Below are 19,077 nucleotides of genomic sequence, written 5' to 3'. Positions count from 1 at the left end.
CTTATAGCATCCCTGAATATTTGATGGCCAAGTTTAGCCTCAAATACCTCTAATGATGGTAATTCCACAACCTTTCTTGAATTACTTTTCTCTGATCTCCAGTACTTAAAGATACCACGTTTCATTCTCTAATTGAGGCCAAGGGCTCAAAAATAGACTGGACTTTTACATGGATAATGAGATCGTTACAGCAGATAGGATAAAAATAGCTTTAGGGGAAGATATATCCGTATGCTTCAGAGTATACACCAACTACAAATTGAAGGGGCTAAGGAAGCAAGCTCCCTATTGTGCAGGTTGGTTAGCATCTGGTACCAGCCATTCTTGGACTCAGGATACTGGTCTAAGTGGACTCAGATCTGAGCTAGTATGGTATTTACTAATGACCTAGCCTAATTCAGATACGGGGTTTAATGATAAAGATGAAAGTGGCCTCCCTGACAGTGAGCCAGATTAATTGGTAGCATCAATGGAGCTGCTCGTGGCAGTAGGCACTACACTTGCGGATAAGCAGCTGCAAGATTAAGCCCTTCATAAGATGCTCAAGATCATTTGGAGAGAACTATGTTTTATGACAACACACTTTTCTAGACTCTTGTTCTTAGGATTGATGTGGCCATTTTTCTAACCCTTGGCTGTTGCTCTTTCCCCTTTCAGAGAATAAAAACAGTGGCTGCCCCTAGGGAAGTGACTCGGTGGGCCAAAGAAATGGAAAGCACCACCTCATTCTGCCCCAATGGAACTCCTAATGGTGGACTGATTAAGCCAACTCACGTCATTGTGGAGACTATGATGTGAGCTCTCTCTGTGAGAGGATAAACCTGCTTTAACTGCCATTTACTAACCATAGATTCTCATAGGACCGGGTTTACAGAGCTTTATATTTGCACTAGGATTTATTTTTATTTCTCACAGAGAAAGTTATTTTTTGTGGTGTTTTTTCTTTTCTTTTCTTTTTATTTTTTTTACATATTTTGTAAGGTAATCACAGCAGAAGCCTCTTGCAGGAGGCAGTTTTCATATCAGACTAGACCTATTACAGGAATTTACTACCATTTGGGTTTCTAACACGTTAATAGCTCTCTGAATATTATACATCTTATCACTTGAAATTGATTTTCTTGCCAGCAATATATTCAAATCTCAGAAAGCAATTTTTTTAGGTGCTGGTGTGGTTGGGAACAGGGTAAACCCTAGAACTCATGAGTGAGTTCTGTTGAGAGAAATTGCAAATGAAGAAAAAAAGGTGAATGTTGCTTCAAGGGATTGGTTTTCAAAGGTGTAGTGCTTTTCTTCCTCTGGTTCAGGCAGGGTGAATGACAGATTTCTGAGTCATGATGTTACCTTTGCTATGGTCCATGTAAAAATATATATATATATCTGTTCAACTGGAGGAGAGAAATTTATGGGGGAGGGAGGACTGTAGTTAGGAATTAAATACCCAATCAGGATGCCTGTCCCTCCTGAGCATTGTGTAAAAAGGCCAGTCACAGTAGAAGACAAAATACATATTGCCTACAGAAGACATTTTGCCTGAGGAAGGAGTTTTGTGTACATACCCTTTAGTTTTCCTGCACACCATAGGTTAGCTGAGGTGTTCCTAGTTTAAACTTGCACTTTGTACAAACAGAACAGTAGGAGGAGCCTGTGCGATAGCTAAGATCTGAATTATGGAGAGGCAGCATTCATGTTTTATGGAATTTAAAATATATATGTATTTTGTAAACTGTTGGGCTTTGGTATCTAAAGAAAAATATGTTGAGGACAATGATCGCACCAAGCTTAACAGCCAGCCAGTTATTCATTACCCCAGGAGCAAAGCAGCCCACGGATATATTGTACACCAGGCATTTCCAGCAGGCACATTTTTAATAATAGTAATTAAATGAAGAGGACAATAATGCTTAGCACATCCATATGCGCTGTTCAGCCGTATACCTCAAATTGGTATCCCTATTTATTTATTTATTTATTTGACTATTGTTGGTGCAGTGGGGGAAAGCAGGCCCAGGGAGGGAAAGTGACTTGTCCAAGGTTACAGCAACTCAGTGGCAGAGCTAGGACTAGAACTCAGGTCTCCTGACTGACTTGCCCCAGAGGACCATTCTACCACCATTTTGTTTTTTGGGTAATGCATGTATGGGGGACAAAAAGGGGGAACTCAACCTACTATAAACTAGGGCTTTATGTAAATTAAGAGAAGGAAGTCTGTAATATTTCTTTGGTTAAAAAAACATTACATACCATTCCAATTTAGACTTAAGAAAAATAAAAAGAAAGCATTTAATGCAGTACATAGCTCCTAAATGGTTTTTAAAGCTGGATGGCTGTAGATAAACTGATCACATAGGCCAGATCAAGAATTTCAATAGATATTTGCTCCCTGAAGAATTTCAGAAATCTGGATAGGTCTTGTTTCATAAACCTCAACACACGCTGAGAAGAGGCTCCCCAAAGAAATCCAGCCCTTTCCATTTGGGTATTGTACTTGGAATACAATAATCCTCCTAATCATAGTACCACAGTTACGCTAGCCAAAGGGATCTGGGAAGAGATTCAGCAGCCGAGTCTGTTCCTGCTTATACTATTGCCAGTTCAGTTTGTGTATGGGTAGATTTTTGCAGTTTAAATGGGAACATATCCAGTTCTTAACATTCCTACATGGGACATTTTAAAAAAGATGTCCCATGCATTAACTGTAGGCAGCGTTGTTACAGCCATGTCGGTCCCAGGATATTAGAGAGACAAGCTGGGTGAGGTAATATCTTGTATGGGACCAACTTCTGTTGGCGAGGGAGACAAGCTTTTGAGGTACACAGAACTCTTCTGCAGGTCATGCACTAACTGGTCATTGCAGCAGAAGCACATGTCGAGTTAGTATTAATGTAAAACAGAAGGGGCAATTTAGAAGTAAGAAAGGGACCAAAAAAAAGTGTCTTGTATAGCTGGAGAATCTTTGAGTCTCTGTTTTTAAGTCAAAGAGGCTGAATTCCAGCAACAAAAACAGCCAACACCCCGTTGCTTTTGTTTTCTTTTCCAATTACTGTATTATGAGAGCTGCAGCTGAAAACACTTTTATAATTTGTTATGGCAAATATCACAGCTCACGTGCAGGCCTGATGGTAATAGCCACCCTAAAGCTACTCCGGGGGTCTTGACCATCTCAACAGAAGAATTTTCTAAGCCAACATGATTACAACTGGATTTTGAGAACTTTACTTAAGAAAAAAAAAACAATTCCTGTGTTTAATTTTTTTTACCTTTATCAAAAAGCAACTAAATTAAAGCTAAAACTCTGTCATACATGTTGTTATGTATTCCAGCCTTTGTGGCAACAGCGAAGGTCTGAGCCAAAGCCTGCTGAAGTCAAATCTCGTCATACGTTGTGTATAGGCCCAATGGCACGAGTTAAGGTCAGAATAGCAACCCAATAATTAAATTCCTCGTTTCAGTTAGTGTAAATTACAGTAGCATATTTGGTTATAGACTCACATTTTGTGTGTGCGGACATACTCTATAAGGTGTATATCTGGGAGGGACACTAATGAGAAAAATAGTTTGAAGGTTGAGATTTCAAAAGTAGCTGGTGCGTCAGAGATGGATATTTCACCATGCTTCACACATGGTGGAGGGGGGATTTGCATTAGGAACCAGAGGGTTAATACTACACCTTTAAAACTACAAATAAACAAGAACGAGAGCCCAGCTCCATTTTGACTCAAACTGTGCCATTCAAATCAGTCGCTTCCACGTTCCAAGTGAAAGTGTCTCACACACTTATGCAATGACCTCACTGACGTTCTGTTGGTGTAAGTTTCGCTGGCCCTGACTTGTGCTCTTCAGCCTGACTGCAAGAAAGGGCCGGATTCATGATGCGCTATTAAATCATTTCTGTAAAACAGTCACCCAGAACAATGCTGGTCACCAGCCCACGGTTTTCAGCGCAAGTGAGCCTATTCACATTTTAGAATGGTTCCTAATGTTTTATCAGATTTCTAAATTTTACCTGGTGGTAAACTTGCATTTCAACATTATAGTCTGCTAAATGAAAACAAAAACAAAACAAACAGTAAATGATTCTTTCAAGTTTATATTTTCTACATATTTATGATTGCAACGATAACTAATTTTCTAATTTACTTTGTAACCACGTGTGACCTATTTTACCTGTCCTATGCAGCTGAGGCACTAAATATCATGACTAATCATAGGTGAACTGATTTCAGTTAAGGGGAAAAATACCTCAGATGTTGGCCCCAAAATCTTTGCAAAAAAAAAAAAAGTCTCTCTTTTTACATTTCATGCACCTTTGTGGTTTCTTTTGGGTTTGGACATGGCAATATTTCCAACTTCACTGAAATCAAGTACTGAAAATTTCATGGGGGAAATCTTGCGCTCATAAGATTTTCAGACCAAAGCAGTTCAGATAATCGAAACTTAGGATTCTTATCTAAAACAAACCTTCCAAACTCTTGCAGTTCACCTGTCACTAGTCGTGATCTCATTAAAAGTCACGCAGTATAACGATGTAACCAGTAGACTATAGTGGTACAACATGGTTTCATGAACAGAATTTGTTTTGGTTCTCATTAATTTTCCTTTTCATGATGACTCTGATCCAAACAGATCTCTGAGCTTCCATATGTTCTCAATGAAGTTTGAGATATGAAAGCCAACATAGATCTGTTCCTATGCAGCAAACGAAAATAAAAAAGCACAGTAGTTCTATGTACCACCTTAAAATACGTTGCTATCCAAGCTGCAGTGGAAGGTCAGCTTTTGAATGTGGGTTCGGGAAGTGGATCAGCACGACTGAGCTGCACTGGTGCACTTGAATAAAAAAAATTCTGCAGCCTTCTAATTGTTTTAACAAGAAAACAGCAGAGCATTTTATATCAGCACTGTAATCACATGATCAGTGGCTGATCAGAACTCTGGCTTGTTTTTAATGCAGTATGTGTCCTAACTGCTCACCTGCAGATGGACACGGCTACCCAGCCTCTGTCCCAAATAGCTCTAGATCTGAAGAAGAGTGAAAATGTCCAGCAGTCAGTAGTACGTTGTTGAGCAGGATTGACAATTTGGTAATGTCCATCTTTGTCATAAGTGCGTTCAAATCCGGTACCCATTGATAACAATCGCTTAACCGCCATTTGTCTTCAGTGGGCGAACGACTGAACACTTGGAGGAACTGGTTATGAAGCCATGGCTTGTGCTCACTGTGGGAATCAGGTGGGGAGACAGTGTAAATAAAGGATTAAATAAGATGTGTATTGGGTGGAGGGCACAGACTACTAAAGTATTTCAAGTGCACTGGGAAGAAAGATGGCCATCACCTCACATCCAGGAAATTCAGTGCATTTGGCACGCTCCCTGTAGCAAACAACTATTTTCAATTAACATCTCAAATGAGACCCCCCCCCACCACAATTAAAAACAGCCTTAGGGGAGGTGCTGCTATGTCCAGTCTTCAACGTATTGACGTCATTCTTGGGAGATGATCTGATCAGGTATTGCTGGCAAAGAAAACTGTACAAAGGAAAAGCGCTTTTGAATGCACTGCAGTACCAATGCCACCCCACCTTGTTTGACGATTCACAGGAGTGCACTGAAGTAGGGTGGGACAGGTTAGCCAGTATTCATAGGTGAGAAGCCTAAACCTCAAGGAGCCAAGATCACCTCTTCTTAACTAGGGATGGGGTGAAATAAAAGCTCAGAACCAACCACCCTGAACTTTGGGGAACCTAGGTTAAGATTCATGGCTGCCTCTGTCATAGGCTGAACTGAAATCCCAGGTCCAAAATACCCCTAAATTGTACAGGAGTTCAGTTAGGGATCTGAAGGTCACAGCTTGGGCCCATTTCTTCCAGAGTTAGATGCCAAAGCCTTGTATTTAAAATTAAAGGTTATTATTAACGCTCAGCTGAGAAGCATTCAGGAACTACTAGGACACAACCTTTAATCTAGGATATTTATTCATTTTTAATCAGGATGAACACGCTCCTAATTGTACTAATTTGTTTACCGAGGAATTAATGTTAAATAGGACATGTTGGGTTTACAGCTTTTCGATGTATTACTCTTTAGTTTATTCTAAGCTACTGTAAGAAGGACATCAAAGCATCAGATCAAATCCCTAGCTACAAAGCAAACATGACTCAAGCATCTGGGGACACGGAACATAAGAGAGCAAGCCAGATGCATAAAATAAGACCTTGATCCTGCATGCCTTGGTTAAAAAGCTCACTGATTTCAATGGACAATTTAGTTTCAGCAGAAATTTTACCCAAGACAGTGCCCAATCAGGACTACAGCTGGTCAAAAAAAAATTTTTGTAAGGAAACACCCCCCCCCACCACCAAACTGAAAATGTTTCATTCAAAGGCTTCTATTTTTTCCAAAGGCAAACATTTTCAGTTTTTTCCCTTGTTTTTATTATTATTATTTAAAAAGTGGACATTTTGAAAAAAAATTCTTCAAAATCCATTACAAAACAAAACAATACAAAAACCCACCCAGGTGGCATTTTCCAACCATTTCTAATCGAAAGCTAAAACAAGATCTGAAAAAACTTAACCAAAGTACAGCTTTACTGTTGGTTTTAAACCTGGAAACAAGCAAAGATCAAAGTCTGTGAAGGCAGGTTGAAAAATGTGTGTGCAGGGGGGAGGGACTCACAAAAATTCTGTTAATTTCACCTTCCATTTTGCCCCTGTTAAAATCAGAATTTTAGGCCCACTCAGAGGATACAAGAGAACTAGGAAAAGAAACTGGATTTCTTTAGCCTGGCACTTGTTGTCTGTAAATCTTTTGCAGCTGAGGTGTGAAAAGGTTTTTACAGTAGGCAAACTGGCAGAACACCAGTGTTGAAATTTTGTTGGGAGGCTGAACATTGAGGTGGTCCATCATTTGCTCTTGTCCAAGAACCCAAGGATGTTCTCTTAGCATTGGATTAATTGAAGTACTGATCTGAAACGCTCATTGTTTTGCTAGGATTTTTTTTTTCAGTGTGATGTTGTGATTGTTACCTGATATGTGTCCAGGGACTTCACATAGTAAGCGGTGGTCCATCTTGTTGGATGTAGTTAGCTAAAAACAGTGATGGTGGTGATTATTTTTGTTTTTTATTTAAATTCCTAATAACTGTAACTACAGTATGTGATAAGTAGCACATGGAAGAGTGAGGATGTTTAAGTCACCTGACTTTTTTAAAGACTTTAACAATAATTGTTTAAAAAAAAAAAAATCTGGTTTTGTTCTGAGCAGGACTGTTTGTATTTGAATAAGATCCTGGAGTGTAATTCAATCCTTAAAACTAGCCTTTGTGTATACAGTAAATGTTTGTATTTTGCAGTATCCGTTTTGATTTTTAGATAAAAATGTATATTGATATTTTTAAGTCATCTTTGCTTTTTTAGATGGAGTTTGTAATCACCTTATAACAGAAAATAAATCTTTCCTTTATAAATCAAATGCATCTGTCAGTTATTTTTAAGTTTTAAATGAACCTCAGGAGACAACAGGTTATACTCTGTGCTTATTGCAAAATACGCACAGCGCATACTATGCTTTGGAATAGGTTTCAGAATAGGATACTTTCAAATAACCGTATTTGATTAAATTGGGTCCTCACAGCTACACTACTATTAGACTTAGCAGTCGATGAACTCACCGCCAAACATGTTCAAGTTCCAAAGACAGTGGATGGTTATTCATACCCAAAATTTGGGGTGACTTCCCCCAATCTGCTTCATTTCAGCCTTGCTCAAGTTTTCATAGCTTCCTTGCTTTGGATTCCCCCACCCCAACGCTTCCCTTAAGTTCAGGTCTGCTCACTCCATACTCCCTCCCTCGTCCCCACCCTCACTCACTTTCACCAGGTTGGGGTGCGGGAGGGAGTGAAGGGTGCAGGCTCCAGCCGGGTGGTGCTTAGGCAGCCTCCCTGCCTGCCCTGGCCCCGCGCCGCTCCCAGAAGTGGCCAGCATGGCCCTACGGTCCCTAGTGGGGGCAGGAGGCTCTCCGTGCTTCCCCTGCCTCCAGGCACCGCCCCTGCCACTCCCATTGGTTGCAATTCCCGGCCAATGGGAGCTGCAGAGTTGGGGTGCAGGCAGCACACGGAGACCCCTGTCCCCTCCAGGGGCCGCAGGGACGTGCTGGCTGCTTCCGGGAGCAGCACGGGGCCAGGGCAGGCAGGGAGGCTGCCTTAGTCCCGCTGTGCCACCTGACTTTTAGTGGCCTAAAATCTCCCAATTTGGCTTCAGTAGCCTCTGGGAGCTAAAGCCCAATTCTGGGAGACTCCCAGCAAAACCAGGAGTGTTGGCAACCCTACTTTGAGGCAGGACAGGCATACTTGTGTCCAGTGGTATCAAACGCTGCAGAGAAGTTCCGCAGGTGAATATGGATGCATTTCCCTTGTCTGTGGAGGAAATAGTGTAAGGAGAAGAGAAGACTTGGGGGGACAGAACAGTTTTTAAGTATGTAAAAGATTGTTATAATGAAGATGGTAAAAATTGTTTTTCTTAACTTCTCAGGTTAGGGTGAGAAGCAATGGGCTGAAATTGCAGCAAAGTTGGTTCAGATTGGACAGTAGGAAAAGCTTCTGAACTGTAATGGTAGTTAAGGAACAAATTGCCTAGGGAGATTGTGGAATCTCCGTCATTGGTGGTTTTTAGTAACAGGTTAGACAAACACCTGTCAGGGATGGTCTAGTAGTCCTGCCTTGAGTGCAGGGGACTGGACTACATATCCTATTGAGGTCCCTTCCACTCCTACACTTCTGTGATTCTATGGGTATAACAAATTTTCCATAGATTGCACTGGCTTCCGGTTCCAGTCAAAGTGCTCTTCATGGTGTTCATCTGTACATTTTATATGACCCTGGGTGTATTAGAGATTCTTGCCCATTCTATTGCCATTACACTTGAGCTCAGCTGGACTGCTTTGATAAGTCTCTAGATTTGAATATATGGACAAGTGGAGACAGGATCTGAATCTGACCCCACATCTGTGTAAATCAGGAGTAACTCCAGTGAAGTTGAGGTTATGGGTCTATTACAGGAGTGGATGGCTGCGGTTCTGTGGCTTGCACTGTAGAGAAGGTCAGACTAGATTACCATAATGGTCCCTTCTGGCTTTATAGACTATGAGACTAGACTTCTGCACATGGGTTTAGTCATAGACATATGAAGGATTAACAAGAAAGTACATGCTCTTAAATTGGCATGTTTTTTCATTTCATTTTTTTAAAAATACAGAATTAGATACATACCATGGTTTGAAAATAACACACAACACATCTGGTTCACAGTGAATTCAGTAACAAGTGGAGAGGAATTGCACAGTTATTTCACAAAGAGCTTTCAGCCTTGGATAATCAGATCAGCTCCTGTTTGCTCTTTCAAAGAAAGGGACTAACTACATGGATATGTTGCAGTTCAAACAGAAGAAAATCAATTCAGGAAAGGCCTAGGGCCTGTGTTATACAGACACTCCCTGGGTTACACAAGACCCGACTTACGCAAATTCACACTTACGGAAAAAGTTCCATAAGCCAGAAATAGGATTTTCGAGTTGCGGAAATTTTTGCATAACGTACAGGTATAAGTTTTTGACTTATGCAAAATTCAAATTACGCAAGACTTTCCGGAATGGAACAATTGCGTAAGTCGGGGGGCAGCTGTACAGAGATCTGACAAGTCCCTTTGGGCCTTGGAATCTCTGAACTATCATGTACTGTTCTGGTGTTTTCAAGTGAAGTTTGTGAGCTAAAAATATGGAATATGGGCCCATCTTCTAACAAAGATTACTGGACTTGTTTGACATGGAAACTGGATCAAACACACCCAGTCACTCACAGAACAGAGTTACAGTGGACATTACACTGCGGGGCATAAAATTAAATGAATTGAGAGCCAGAGAAAAGAACTACCAGCCCTGGAGATTTGCACTCTGTTTATCCCCAGAAGACTACAGCACAGGCAACCTAAGGGCTAGCTCCCCACCTCACCAGCACACTGATTCACCACTCATCTGGTAGCTGGAGGCAGCACCTCCTCTGAGAGTGTAGTTCAGTTTCCACAGACAATGAGGTGACAGACAAGTCTCCGCATCACACATTCTAGGGAATGGACCACGAGGGTTCACCAGTTTATTTCACGTATCTCACTGAGCTACTTTTCTAGGGCAGCAACTTTCTGCTGTTACTGTCTTCAGCAGCATCTCAAATGGTAACTTAGGGAGAAGAATTTCATATATTAACATGCATTCAGGAGATCATCACATACCTACAGGGATGCCAATCTCTCTCTCACTTGTCTGAAGCCTGTGGCGTGCAGTCACACTCTTGACTGTGAAATCAGGATCAGATTTGGGATTTGTTTTGGTCTCTAGTTTTCCTTCTGTAGCTAAGGTTTAGTAGCTGAACTCCTTTAAATAGCTTTCATCAATATTATTATGCAGCTTAGGGCTGATTTCTTTTCAGAGAGAGAGAGAGAGAGAGAGAGAGATCCAGTGATAGGCACCCTGTAAAGACTGTAGATAGTAGGCCCATGCCCAGGACCTACACTAGTGCAATGATAAGTGTCCTATGATACTGTGCCTATAGATCTTTTTTAAATTAAGAGAAAAGGACATTTTAGACACTCCACCCTCTCCGCCCCTCCCCCCCGTGTTTTTTTTTATTTAAAGGCTTGGTCAATCAGGTTGGTTACCTGCCTACCACCAAACCAGATATCTCAAACTGGGCATTGATGGAGCCCTCTAAGCCTCTGACCCCTTTAAGTGCCTCCTTAGTTTTCCCCACCTCAGTGTCCTCCACACTCAAACACTGAGCCCATTTGGCCAAATTCATCAGGGGCATAACTTCCATGTGAGCTAAAGGAGTCCCACCAGGGCTGAATTTAGCTCAGACACGCTCAGCATGCTCTTAAGATTCCGCCCACCTGCAGAACAAGAATCCTACAACAGCTGCCCCACCTTCAGCGCCCATGGCACCAAGCAGCCCATGTCAAAGAGCTGCTGTGCAGCTTGTGTGACACCCAGACGGCAGAATACTTACACCTCCTCAACGAGAAGGTCCCCAAGTCCCAGGAGATTCTTCACATGACCTTGTAAAGTTACCACCACTCACAGCAGTGTGGTTTGTAAATTAGGTTTTGTAGTGCAGTGTGGATTTTATTACAGGGTAGGTGCCTCGAATGTTAAGACAATCAAAAGCATTCCAGAGGAGCTGCCAGATGTGATAACTTCTCCCTTGTGTACAAGGGAGGCCGGGTTAAGAGGATACCGAACTGCTGAAACCACATTTGCTCCATTACACGTAACAAGATTTTATGCAATGCATACAGAGCCCTCTGGTTTGCCCTGCGTTGCTTTGGCCGTTGATTCCAAGTATCAGGTGCCAAACATCTAAAGGTCTTTGTTCTAAAGAATTTGCTACCTAGAAAGACAGCCAAAGATCACAGATAAGAGCTGTTTACCGTAGCAATAACCTGACCACAAATATTTCTATACAAAGATTAGGTAAATTAGGAGGAATTATCATAGGTCAATCAGGGGCTTGATCCTGCAAGGCACTGATCATTCTGGGCTGGATCCAACAAAGCATTTAAGCATCCAAGTGCTCCTACTGGCTTCAATGGAACTACAAAAAAAAGAACAGGAGTACTTGTGGCACCTTAGAGACTAACAAATTTATTAGAGCATAAGCTTTCGTGGGCTACAACCCACTTCTTCGGATGCATATAGAGTGAAACATTGAGGAGATATATATACACACACATACAGAGAGCATGAACAGGTGGGAGTTGTCTTACCAACTCTGAGAGGCCAATTAAGTAAGAGAAAAAAAACTTTTGAAGTGATAATCAAGATAGCCCAGTACAGACAGTTTGATAAGAAGCAAGTGTGAGAGTACTTACAAGGGGAGATAGATTCAATGTTTGTAATGGCTCAGCCATTCCCAATCCCTGTTTAACCCTGAGTTGATTGTGTCTAGTTTGCATATCAATTCCAGCTCAGCAGTCTCTCGTTGGAGTCTGTTTTTGAAGTTTTTCTGTTTTAAGATAGCCACCCGCAGGTCTGTCATAGAATGGCCAGACAGGTTAAAGTGTTCTCCCACTGGTTTTTGAGTATTATGATTCCTGATGTCAGATTTGTGTCCATTAATTCTTTTGCGTAGAGACTGTCCGGTTTGGCCAATGTACATGGCAGAGGGGCATTGCTGGCACATGATGGCATATATCACATTGGTAGATGTGCAGGTGAACGAGCCCCTGATGGTATGGCTGATGTGATTAGGCCCTATGATGGTGTCACTTGAATAGATATGTGGACAGAGTTGGCATCGGGCTTTGTTACAAGGATAGGTTCCAGGGTCAGTGTTTTTGTTCAGTGATGTGTGGTTGCTGGTGAGTATTTGCTTTAGGTTGGGGGGTTGTCTGTAAGCGAGGACAGGTCTGTCTCCCAAGATCTGTGAGAGTAAAGGATCATCTTTCAGGATAGGTTGTAGATCTCTGATGATGCGCTGGAGAGGTTTTAGTTGGGGGCTGAAGGTGACAGCTAATGGTGTTCTGTTATTTTCTTTGTTGGCCCTGTCTTGTAGGAGGTGACTTCTGGGTACTCGTCTGGCTCTGTCAATCTGTTTTTTCACTTCAGATATACTTAAACCTTGAGACACTGAACAGCATAACGGTGTGGCTGTAAAATGATACTGTCCAAGGCAGCAAATTGAATAAGCCTTAGGTTAGGTCTACACCGCAATTAGACACCCACAGCTGGCCCATGCCAACAGGCTCGGCTTGCGGAGCTGTTTAATTGCAGTGTAGATGTTAGGGCTTGGGCTGCAGCCAGACCTCTGGGACCCTCCTACCTTTCAGGTCCTAGAGCCCAAGCCCAAACTTCCACTCCCACTCCCGGGTCTGTTGGCACCTAATTGCAGTGTAGACATGCACTTAGTGGCTTGGGCAGCAAAATTGTACAGCCACAGTGTTATGTTAAGTACATGCTGTAGGGTGACCATCTTTTCAAAAGGCAAAAGCGGGACACATGCAGGACTCGGTGGCTCTGCCTCCGCTCTGCTTTCCCCCTGAGGCCCCACCACCTGACCAGGCCAGAAGCGGAGCTGTGGTAAGAACTGCCCAGGGAGCCCAGGCTGCTGTGGGAAGCCCCAGACCCTCCACTTGCCCTGGGTGGGGGACCAGTTGCCTGAGAGCAGCCTCCAGCCTGTGTCCCCTTCCCGCCCCCCAGGGCACACACCCAGGGTAGGTAGAGGGTCCAGGGCTTCCCAGGTGGCTCTTACTCCTGCCCGGCTCCAGCTTCTGGCCGGGCCATGGGGCAGGGCTTCAGGGTGAGAGGACCACCAAGGGGTAGGGCCTCTTATTGAGGGGGGGCTAAGGCCCACCTCAGGCCCCTCCTCGCCCCACCAGGAAGAGGCTGGCACCACTCCCGAGCCTCGGGCAGGCACAGAACGGTGCCGCAGGTGATCCGGGGCAAATGCTATCTTGGAATAATTCAACCTGGGACTGGAACTTCAACTCTGTATTTCAGGACTGTCCCACCCAATTCAGGACAGGTGGTCACCTTAGTCTCAAGGTTTTGAATCAGAGGGTTTTACATGGGTACAGAAGAGTCATCTACTTCAAGCTTATTGTGCCAAATTATACTAACGACCGAGGGCTGCTTTTAGGGGTAGCAGCACATGGAACATCATAGGTAACCATTACAGATGGGCTAGATCTGGAGTTGGATCCCATGGATGTTGAAAAATTACTACATTTTGGGTTTGAATTTATGCCCTTCTCTAAAAGCATTCCTATTTCTCCAATCGGAATGCTAAGATCAGATCCAAACTCTCAAAGCTTTTCAGTCAAATTTACAGCCAGATTGGGCCTGGTCCAAACATGGGTGTGTAGGGAAGGTTCAAGGCGCCTTTACCCACAAGGTCCAGGGACAAGAGAAAGACCTTGTCCTGATGTGGGGGAAGGGAAAGGATTTCTCCATCCTAGCAACCAGGAAATTGAATTCTCTACAAAAGGGGAAGGGAGGAGAAGGGAAGGCCACGTCCTTAATCACCTCTGCATTGGCCTGCTCTGAGTGTACGAACGTGCACGTGAGGGAGCAGGCTGGACCATCCAACCAGCCAGTATTATCTGGATTCCAACCTTTAGCAGAAATGGACTCAAGAACAAGGTCAGATGCATTTCACTTGTTTTTATTTAATTAAAAAACAAACAAAGTCATTGCAATCCCAGTTAAATACAGAGATTTACAAATAGGTCCAAAACAGGACTAAAATATTCTTTGAAATGCTGTACCTTTAAATATTGTGCTTTCATAGATACATAAGAAAATTAGCATATAAAAATACTTTACAAGGAATACACTCTAATATATGGATAAAAATACACATTTAAGTAATGCATTTCAGTTTAGTATCATTCAAAATGCATAGGAAGGGATACAAGGACCAAGTTGTTGTTTTTTTTAAAGCCTTTTTAATAAAAGTCTTCATTAAAAACCCATTAGAAGCCACACTGAGCTTCTGCCTTTTAGAATATTGCATATAAAAACACTTTAGGCTGTACTGTCAATGCTCTGCAGTATCAGTTATGGCACATTATCTAGTGATGGCAGCAATGGTATGGGATATTGCATACTTGAGACGAGAATGGTTGCACCTACGAACAGCTGGATGTGAGAGACAGTTGCAAATTTGGCTAGAGTGCAGACATGGGAATTAGTCCTGACTCAGCCTTGGCGGAACAATGAACATTTCAAAACTACATGGCGTCCCGAATACACAACAACAACAAAAATAAATAAATAAAATGAGAACAAGCAGAAGGAGGAGACCCAGTTCCATTAAGCAGGGGTCTTTAAAGGATATCTCCTCCCCTGGGGAAAAAAAACCAGGCCCTTACGACATCAGTTAAAAAATAAATCATAATAAAGTGCAAATACATGAAACATGGAGCAGGCGATCACATTTGCCATGTGAAGAAACTGACACGTGCCAGCGATTGTGTGTTTGGAGACGAGAAAGGAAGAGATCACGCCCTTGGTTGCATCGCAACTAGTTTGCTGCAGGCAGATTTTTAAACCAATTCAAATATCACACCCATATCTTCTACAAGGAGCTGGGCTGGGTGCAGGGAGACACAGGGTGAGGAAGAGCTACCGAAAAAGGCATCGTGCTTACAAACCACAGAGAGGTTAACGATAGGCAAAGGAGGGCAGCTATGGCAGACTACAGGGAAGTGTCCAAAACCCATCAGAGACATTTAAAAAAGTGTACACACTTGTACTTGCACTAAGGTGACCCAATCTGGGGCACACTTGGGAACTGGAAACACAACATCAATCTAGCAGAGGGCTTTTCGTGCCAGCATTTGGCAGGAGACAACAAGGATTTATTTATTCAAAACACTGGAAAAAAATAACCCCAAAGTTGGCCGGAGATGAATGTTGTTCAGCTGTTTACTCGGAGGAACAGCCCAGGTTTTCAATGAGAGGAATCTCTGTGATGGTCTATGTGAACAAGAGGGCTAGTGATTCAGGACAGCCATTCAGTGGCTTTCCTGGATGCTGTGTTCTACTAAGTGCTCTGTAAAAACGTATGAAGAAAGACAACCAAATTGTGTCTTGGAGTCAGCTAGGGGGACAAAGTGCTTCCTTGCATTTCCAAAGGGGTGGGTGAGGAGGGTGGGATTTCCAACTAGAGACAGATGCTGATCCATCAAAAGGATTTAGCTTTCAAAAGAAAGTGCATCTAGCCACTAGCAAGTGAGTTTTGAGTTATGTTTTAAATGGGACTTAGTGCTGCCCAGTGTGGGTGAATGTTCAGGTGGAAAGGGGATTTTCAAATGTCAGATTTGGTGGTAGTATTTTAAAGAGGCCTGGGAATGAAGTAGGGTTTCCTTCAAAGAAACCAGGATTTGTTTTACTCTTACATGATTAAGAAAGCAAACGACAACGCAAAAAAAAAAAAAAAAATAGCACCGTGTGTGTTTAAAGGATGGCCAAGTCCTTCAGGATGAGGGCATTAGAGGGGCAAGGAGATGATCCACTCTCCATGAACCCACGCACAGTGAAAGCTCAGGCCTACTGGAGTTGAACAATGACTGAAGGTTGCCCTGCCAAAGGTGAATTACCCTGGATGCTGTTTTCTGCTATCAGCAGCCCATTTTACCATTTGCATTAACCAAGGTCCAAGCTGCTCATCTGGTTTAGCTTGCACCTTCAGAGCAATGCCTGGTGGTCTGTGAGTCACAGCTAATTGCAGACCCACCCGCAAGTTACATTACATACAGCATTACAGTGACCAGTGCAAAAACAGAAAACCACAATGGATACTCATCAACTTTTCCACCATGGCAGGGCCCAAAGGTACCTTCCATTCAAATCCTCCCTCAGAGTGTCTGCATGCTCGTTTTGACCTCCACGCCCAAGGACTGTGGGACTAACTCCCCACTGGCCTCCAGTTGGGCATTGGCAGCGAGTGCCAGGGGGTTTCGACTAATGACTAGGTCCAGTTTGTCTCCTGCCTCGGAAATCAGTGGAACAGCCAGACAGCAGTCAAAGTCTCTTGTTCGAATGCGATTTACCTGCCAGAGGGGGGCAATGGGAGGGGGGTGGTGTAGTGGGAAAGAACAAAAACACATTTGTTAACTGCAAAACCCAAGAATGCCACTAGAACGGAGACCTGGCACTGGAGAGGAGTCCTTGAAATACAGTCTGTCCTGAGGCCCTGAAATTCCTTCAGCCCTGAATGGGATTTACCAGGACTGTAGGAACTGCAGCACCCGTCAGATTAATGCACCACCTAGTTCAGCTATAAAGTCTCCTTCATAGGAAAACTATACAATCCCACAAATAGAAAAGACAAAAACTCACTGAGCTTCCACATTCTGCAGGGTTCAGATCTGCGGGGTTTGTTTCAGGCTGATCTCTAATCCAATCATCAGATCTTGGATCTGGTATCAAAACAGAATCTTTGCCTGCTTTGAAGTGCTTTCCTACTCCACATCATCATCAAGCTGCTCCCAAAACCACAACAGATACTCCACCTATCGGCACAAGCAGCAGCAGCCGGTCTACATTTTCATTTTATACCCAGTTTAAGCCTGGTCCTGATTCTCAGAGATTCTGAGCATCTGCAGCTCCCACTGACTAACTGAAAATAAGGGTGCTCAACAACTGGGAGAATCACACTTCTGGTCTTTTAACGCTCTACGGTTAGATGAGCAGAGCAGCATCTTTCAGCAGACATGCACTTGTGTGGATTATAGGCACCTATTTTAGACTTTCTTATATACATACACAATTAAAAAAAAATACATATGCATTGCTGAGACTGCTAGAAACAAGCTCTGTTCTTCCAGGGGTTTGCAGAGCATAGCTAGTGCGCAGTGGAGGTTTCTAAAACATTCTCTGGAGACTGCAAGCCCTCCCTGCAGGACTCAGAAGAAAGAGCCAACTTTTCCAGCTGTCTTCAGTGGAAGTTCAAACATATTCCAAGGTTAAATCACCTGCAATATGAATTACTTAGGGGCAAACCCTCCCCATCCTGTGATTAGCCAGAGTAGAGGAGCTTGATGCAGGGATGTCCTCAGGGTTGGAGAATGGAATTTCTCTTTCACCTCAGCCCCCACCTCCCCAGAGCTGAAGTAGCATTGGAGCAAGGCTGGGCCTCCTTTACAGGGCAACCGATGGTGGATCCATGTAGCTCCCTCCTGCAGGCTCCTCTGGGCTCATTAAGTGCCCATGGAGCTGCACTCAGTGACACAGGATCAGGGCCGCCCGGGGGGGTGGAGGGGGCAAGTGGGGCAATTTGCCCCAGGCCCCCACGAGAATATAGTATTCTATAGTATTGCAACTTTTTTTTATGGAAGAGGCCCCCGAAATTGCTTTGCCCCAGGCCCCCTGAATCCTCTGGGTGGCCCTGCACAGGATGGGCTCCCCAATTGCCAAGCATGCTGTAGAACTGCATGGGTTCCAAGGTAGACAGGCCCCTCCATCGCTATGGAGGAAGGAGTGGCAGCATCTACTCCTCACTGAGAAGTGATCTAAGAAGACCTTTAGACTCTATCAGCTCCATGTTGAACCATCTTCAATGCCCCTTCTCTGTATTTTTCTCTTGGATTCATCTATAGCACTATTTCTGCAAAGTCCTCGCTCAGCACAACACTCAACGCCAGTACAATAGCTATAACAAAAGACAACCTTGTCTACTTCTAGGTCTACAATGGACCAAAAAGAGACATTGAAGTTGGGGATTGTCAAAGTCTCTGCTCCCGTTAAGATTTCATGCACATACACACAGAGCGCTTGGCATTCACTTGGCTAACGACACATCCAGCATTCACCAGAAATGCGGCTGCAGAGCTTAATTGGTGCAAGAATGTACAAGACGCTAATCTTTTATTTGAGGCTGAGAAGGAATAGCTGGATAGCAGCCAACTGGCTACGGACCATCACAAGCTCAAATAAGGCTCCCCGTGCTGCTGCCAGTTTTTCAGTTACCTGATGTACATAATATATTTCAGCTAATTTGGGCACTGACCTCTCTCCTCACTGAAAATTAGTAAAACTAAAACATTCTTATGAGAGTTTCAAGACTTCTAACATGGTCACAAAACCCGCATTTCCAAGCGGCAATGCCTTCTCCAGCTGACTGTGCTCTCCCTATTGTTATCAGCATTGGGCTTGCTGCACTACAGCGATATAGTTAAGTCGCTTGGAAATATCTAAAGCCAGTCCCCACCCATCCCCCATTATTATCCTCTCCTTGGTGGTCAAATATATCTGCATAGGTTGTTGACTGTGTTTACTGCGTATTGTATTTAGTTTCTGCAGCAAATATTCAGGGGATCAGGAGTCATTACGGGAAGCGAGTCTATGAACAAGACTTCACTTGAAGAGTAGGTTTCCTAGAATTCTCTACGCATACACGAAATGGTTATGCACTGAACTTCAAGCATACCATTTAAATCCACATGGAACTGCACATGCTGTCTTGCTTTGACTGATGTGTGAAACTCTGGTTTACCTGAAAAGTCCCCCTGATCAGGGCCGGCTCTA

At 43.3% G+C, this 19,077-nt stretch overlaps 2 protein-coding genes across 5 annotated transcripts in view; one reads left to right on the top strand and one right to left on the bottom strand.

The window, feature by feature from the left end:
• The window catches only part of SLC6A6 (solute carrier family 6 member 6), a 74,735-nt gene extending 70,453 nt beyond the window's left edge, over positions 1-4,282 (top strand). For all 4 annotated transcript variants that reach the window (XM_024207519.1, XM_024207518.1, XM_024207517.1 and 1 more), the window contains one exon: positions 658-4,282. In XM_024207519.1, coding sequence (XP_024063287.1) covers positions 658-798 — 141 coding nt within the window. In that variant the 3' untranslated portion in view covers positions 799-4,282. The remainder of the gene's footprint in view (positions 1-657) is intronic.
• Positions 4,283-14,208: 9,926 nt separating this feature from the next.
• Positions 14,209-19,077, bottom strand: part of GRIP2 (glutamate receptor interacting protein 2) — a 113,878-nt gene continuing 109,009 nt past the window's right edge. The window contains exon 24 of the mRNA XM_026650262.1: positions 14,209-16,601. Within this exon, the coding sequence (XP_026506047.1) occupies positions 16,407-16,601 (195 nt within the window). The 3' untranslated portion in view covers positions 14,209-16,406. The remainder of the gene's footprint in view (positions 16,602-19,077) is intronic.

The sequence above is a fragment of the Terrapene carolina genome, unplaced genomic scaffold, assembly GCF_002925995.2.
Source record: "Terrapene carolina triunguis isolate 2854851 unplaced genomic scaffold, T_m_triunguis-2.0 Scaffold89, whole genome shotgun sequence".
NCBI classification, from domain to species: Eukaryota; Metazoa; Chordata; order Testudines; family Emydidae; genus Terrapene; species Terrapene triunguis.
This window is presented reverse-complemented; position numbering and strand designations above follow the sequence as displayed.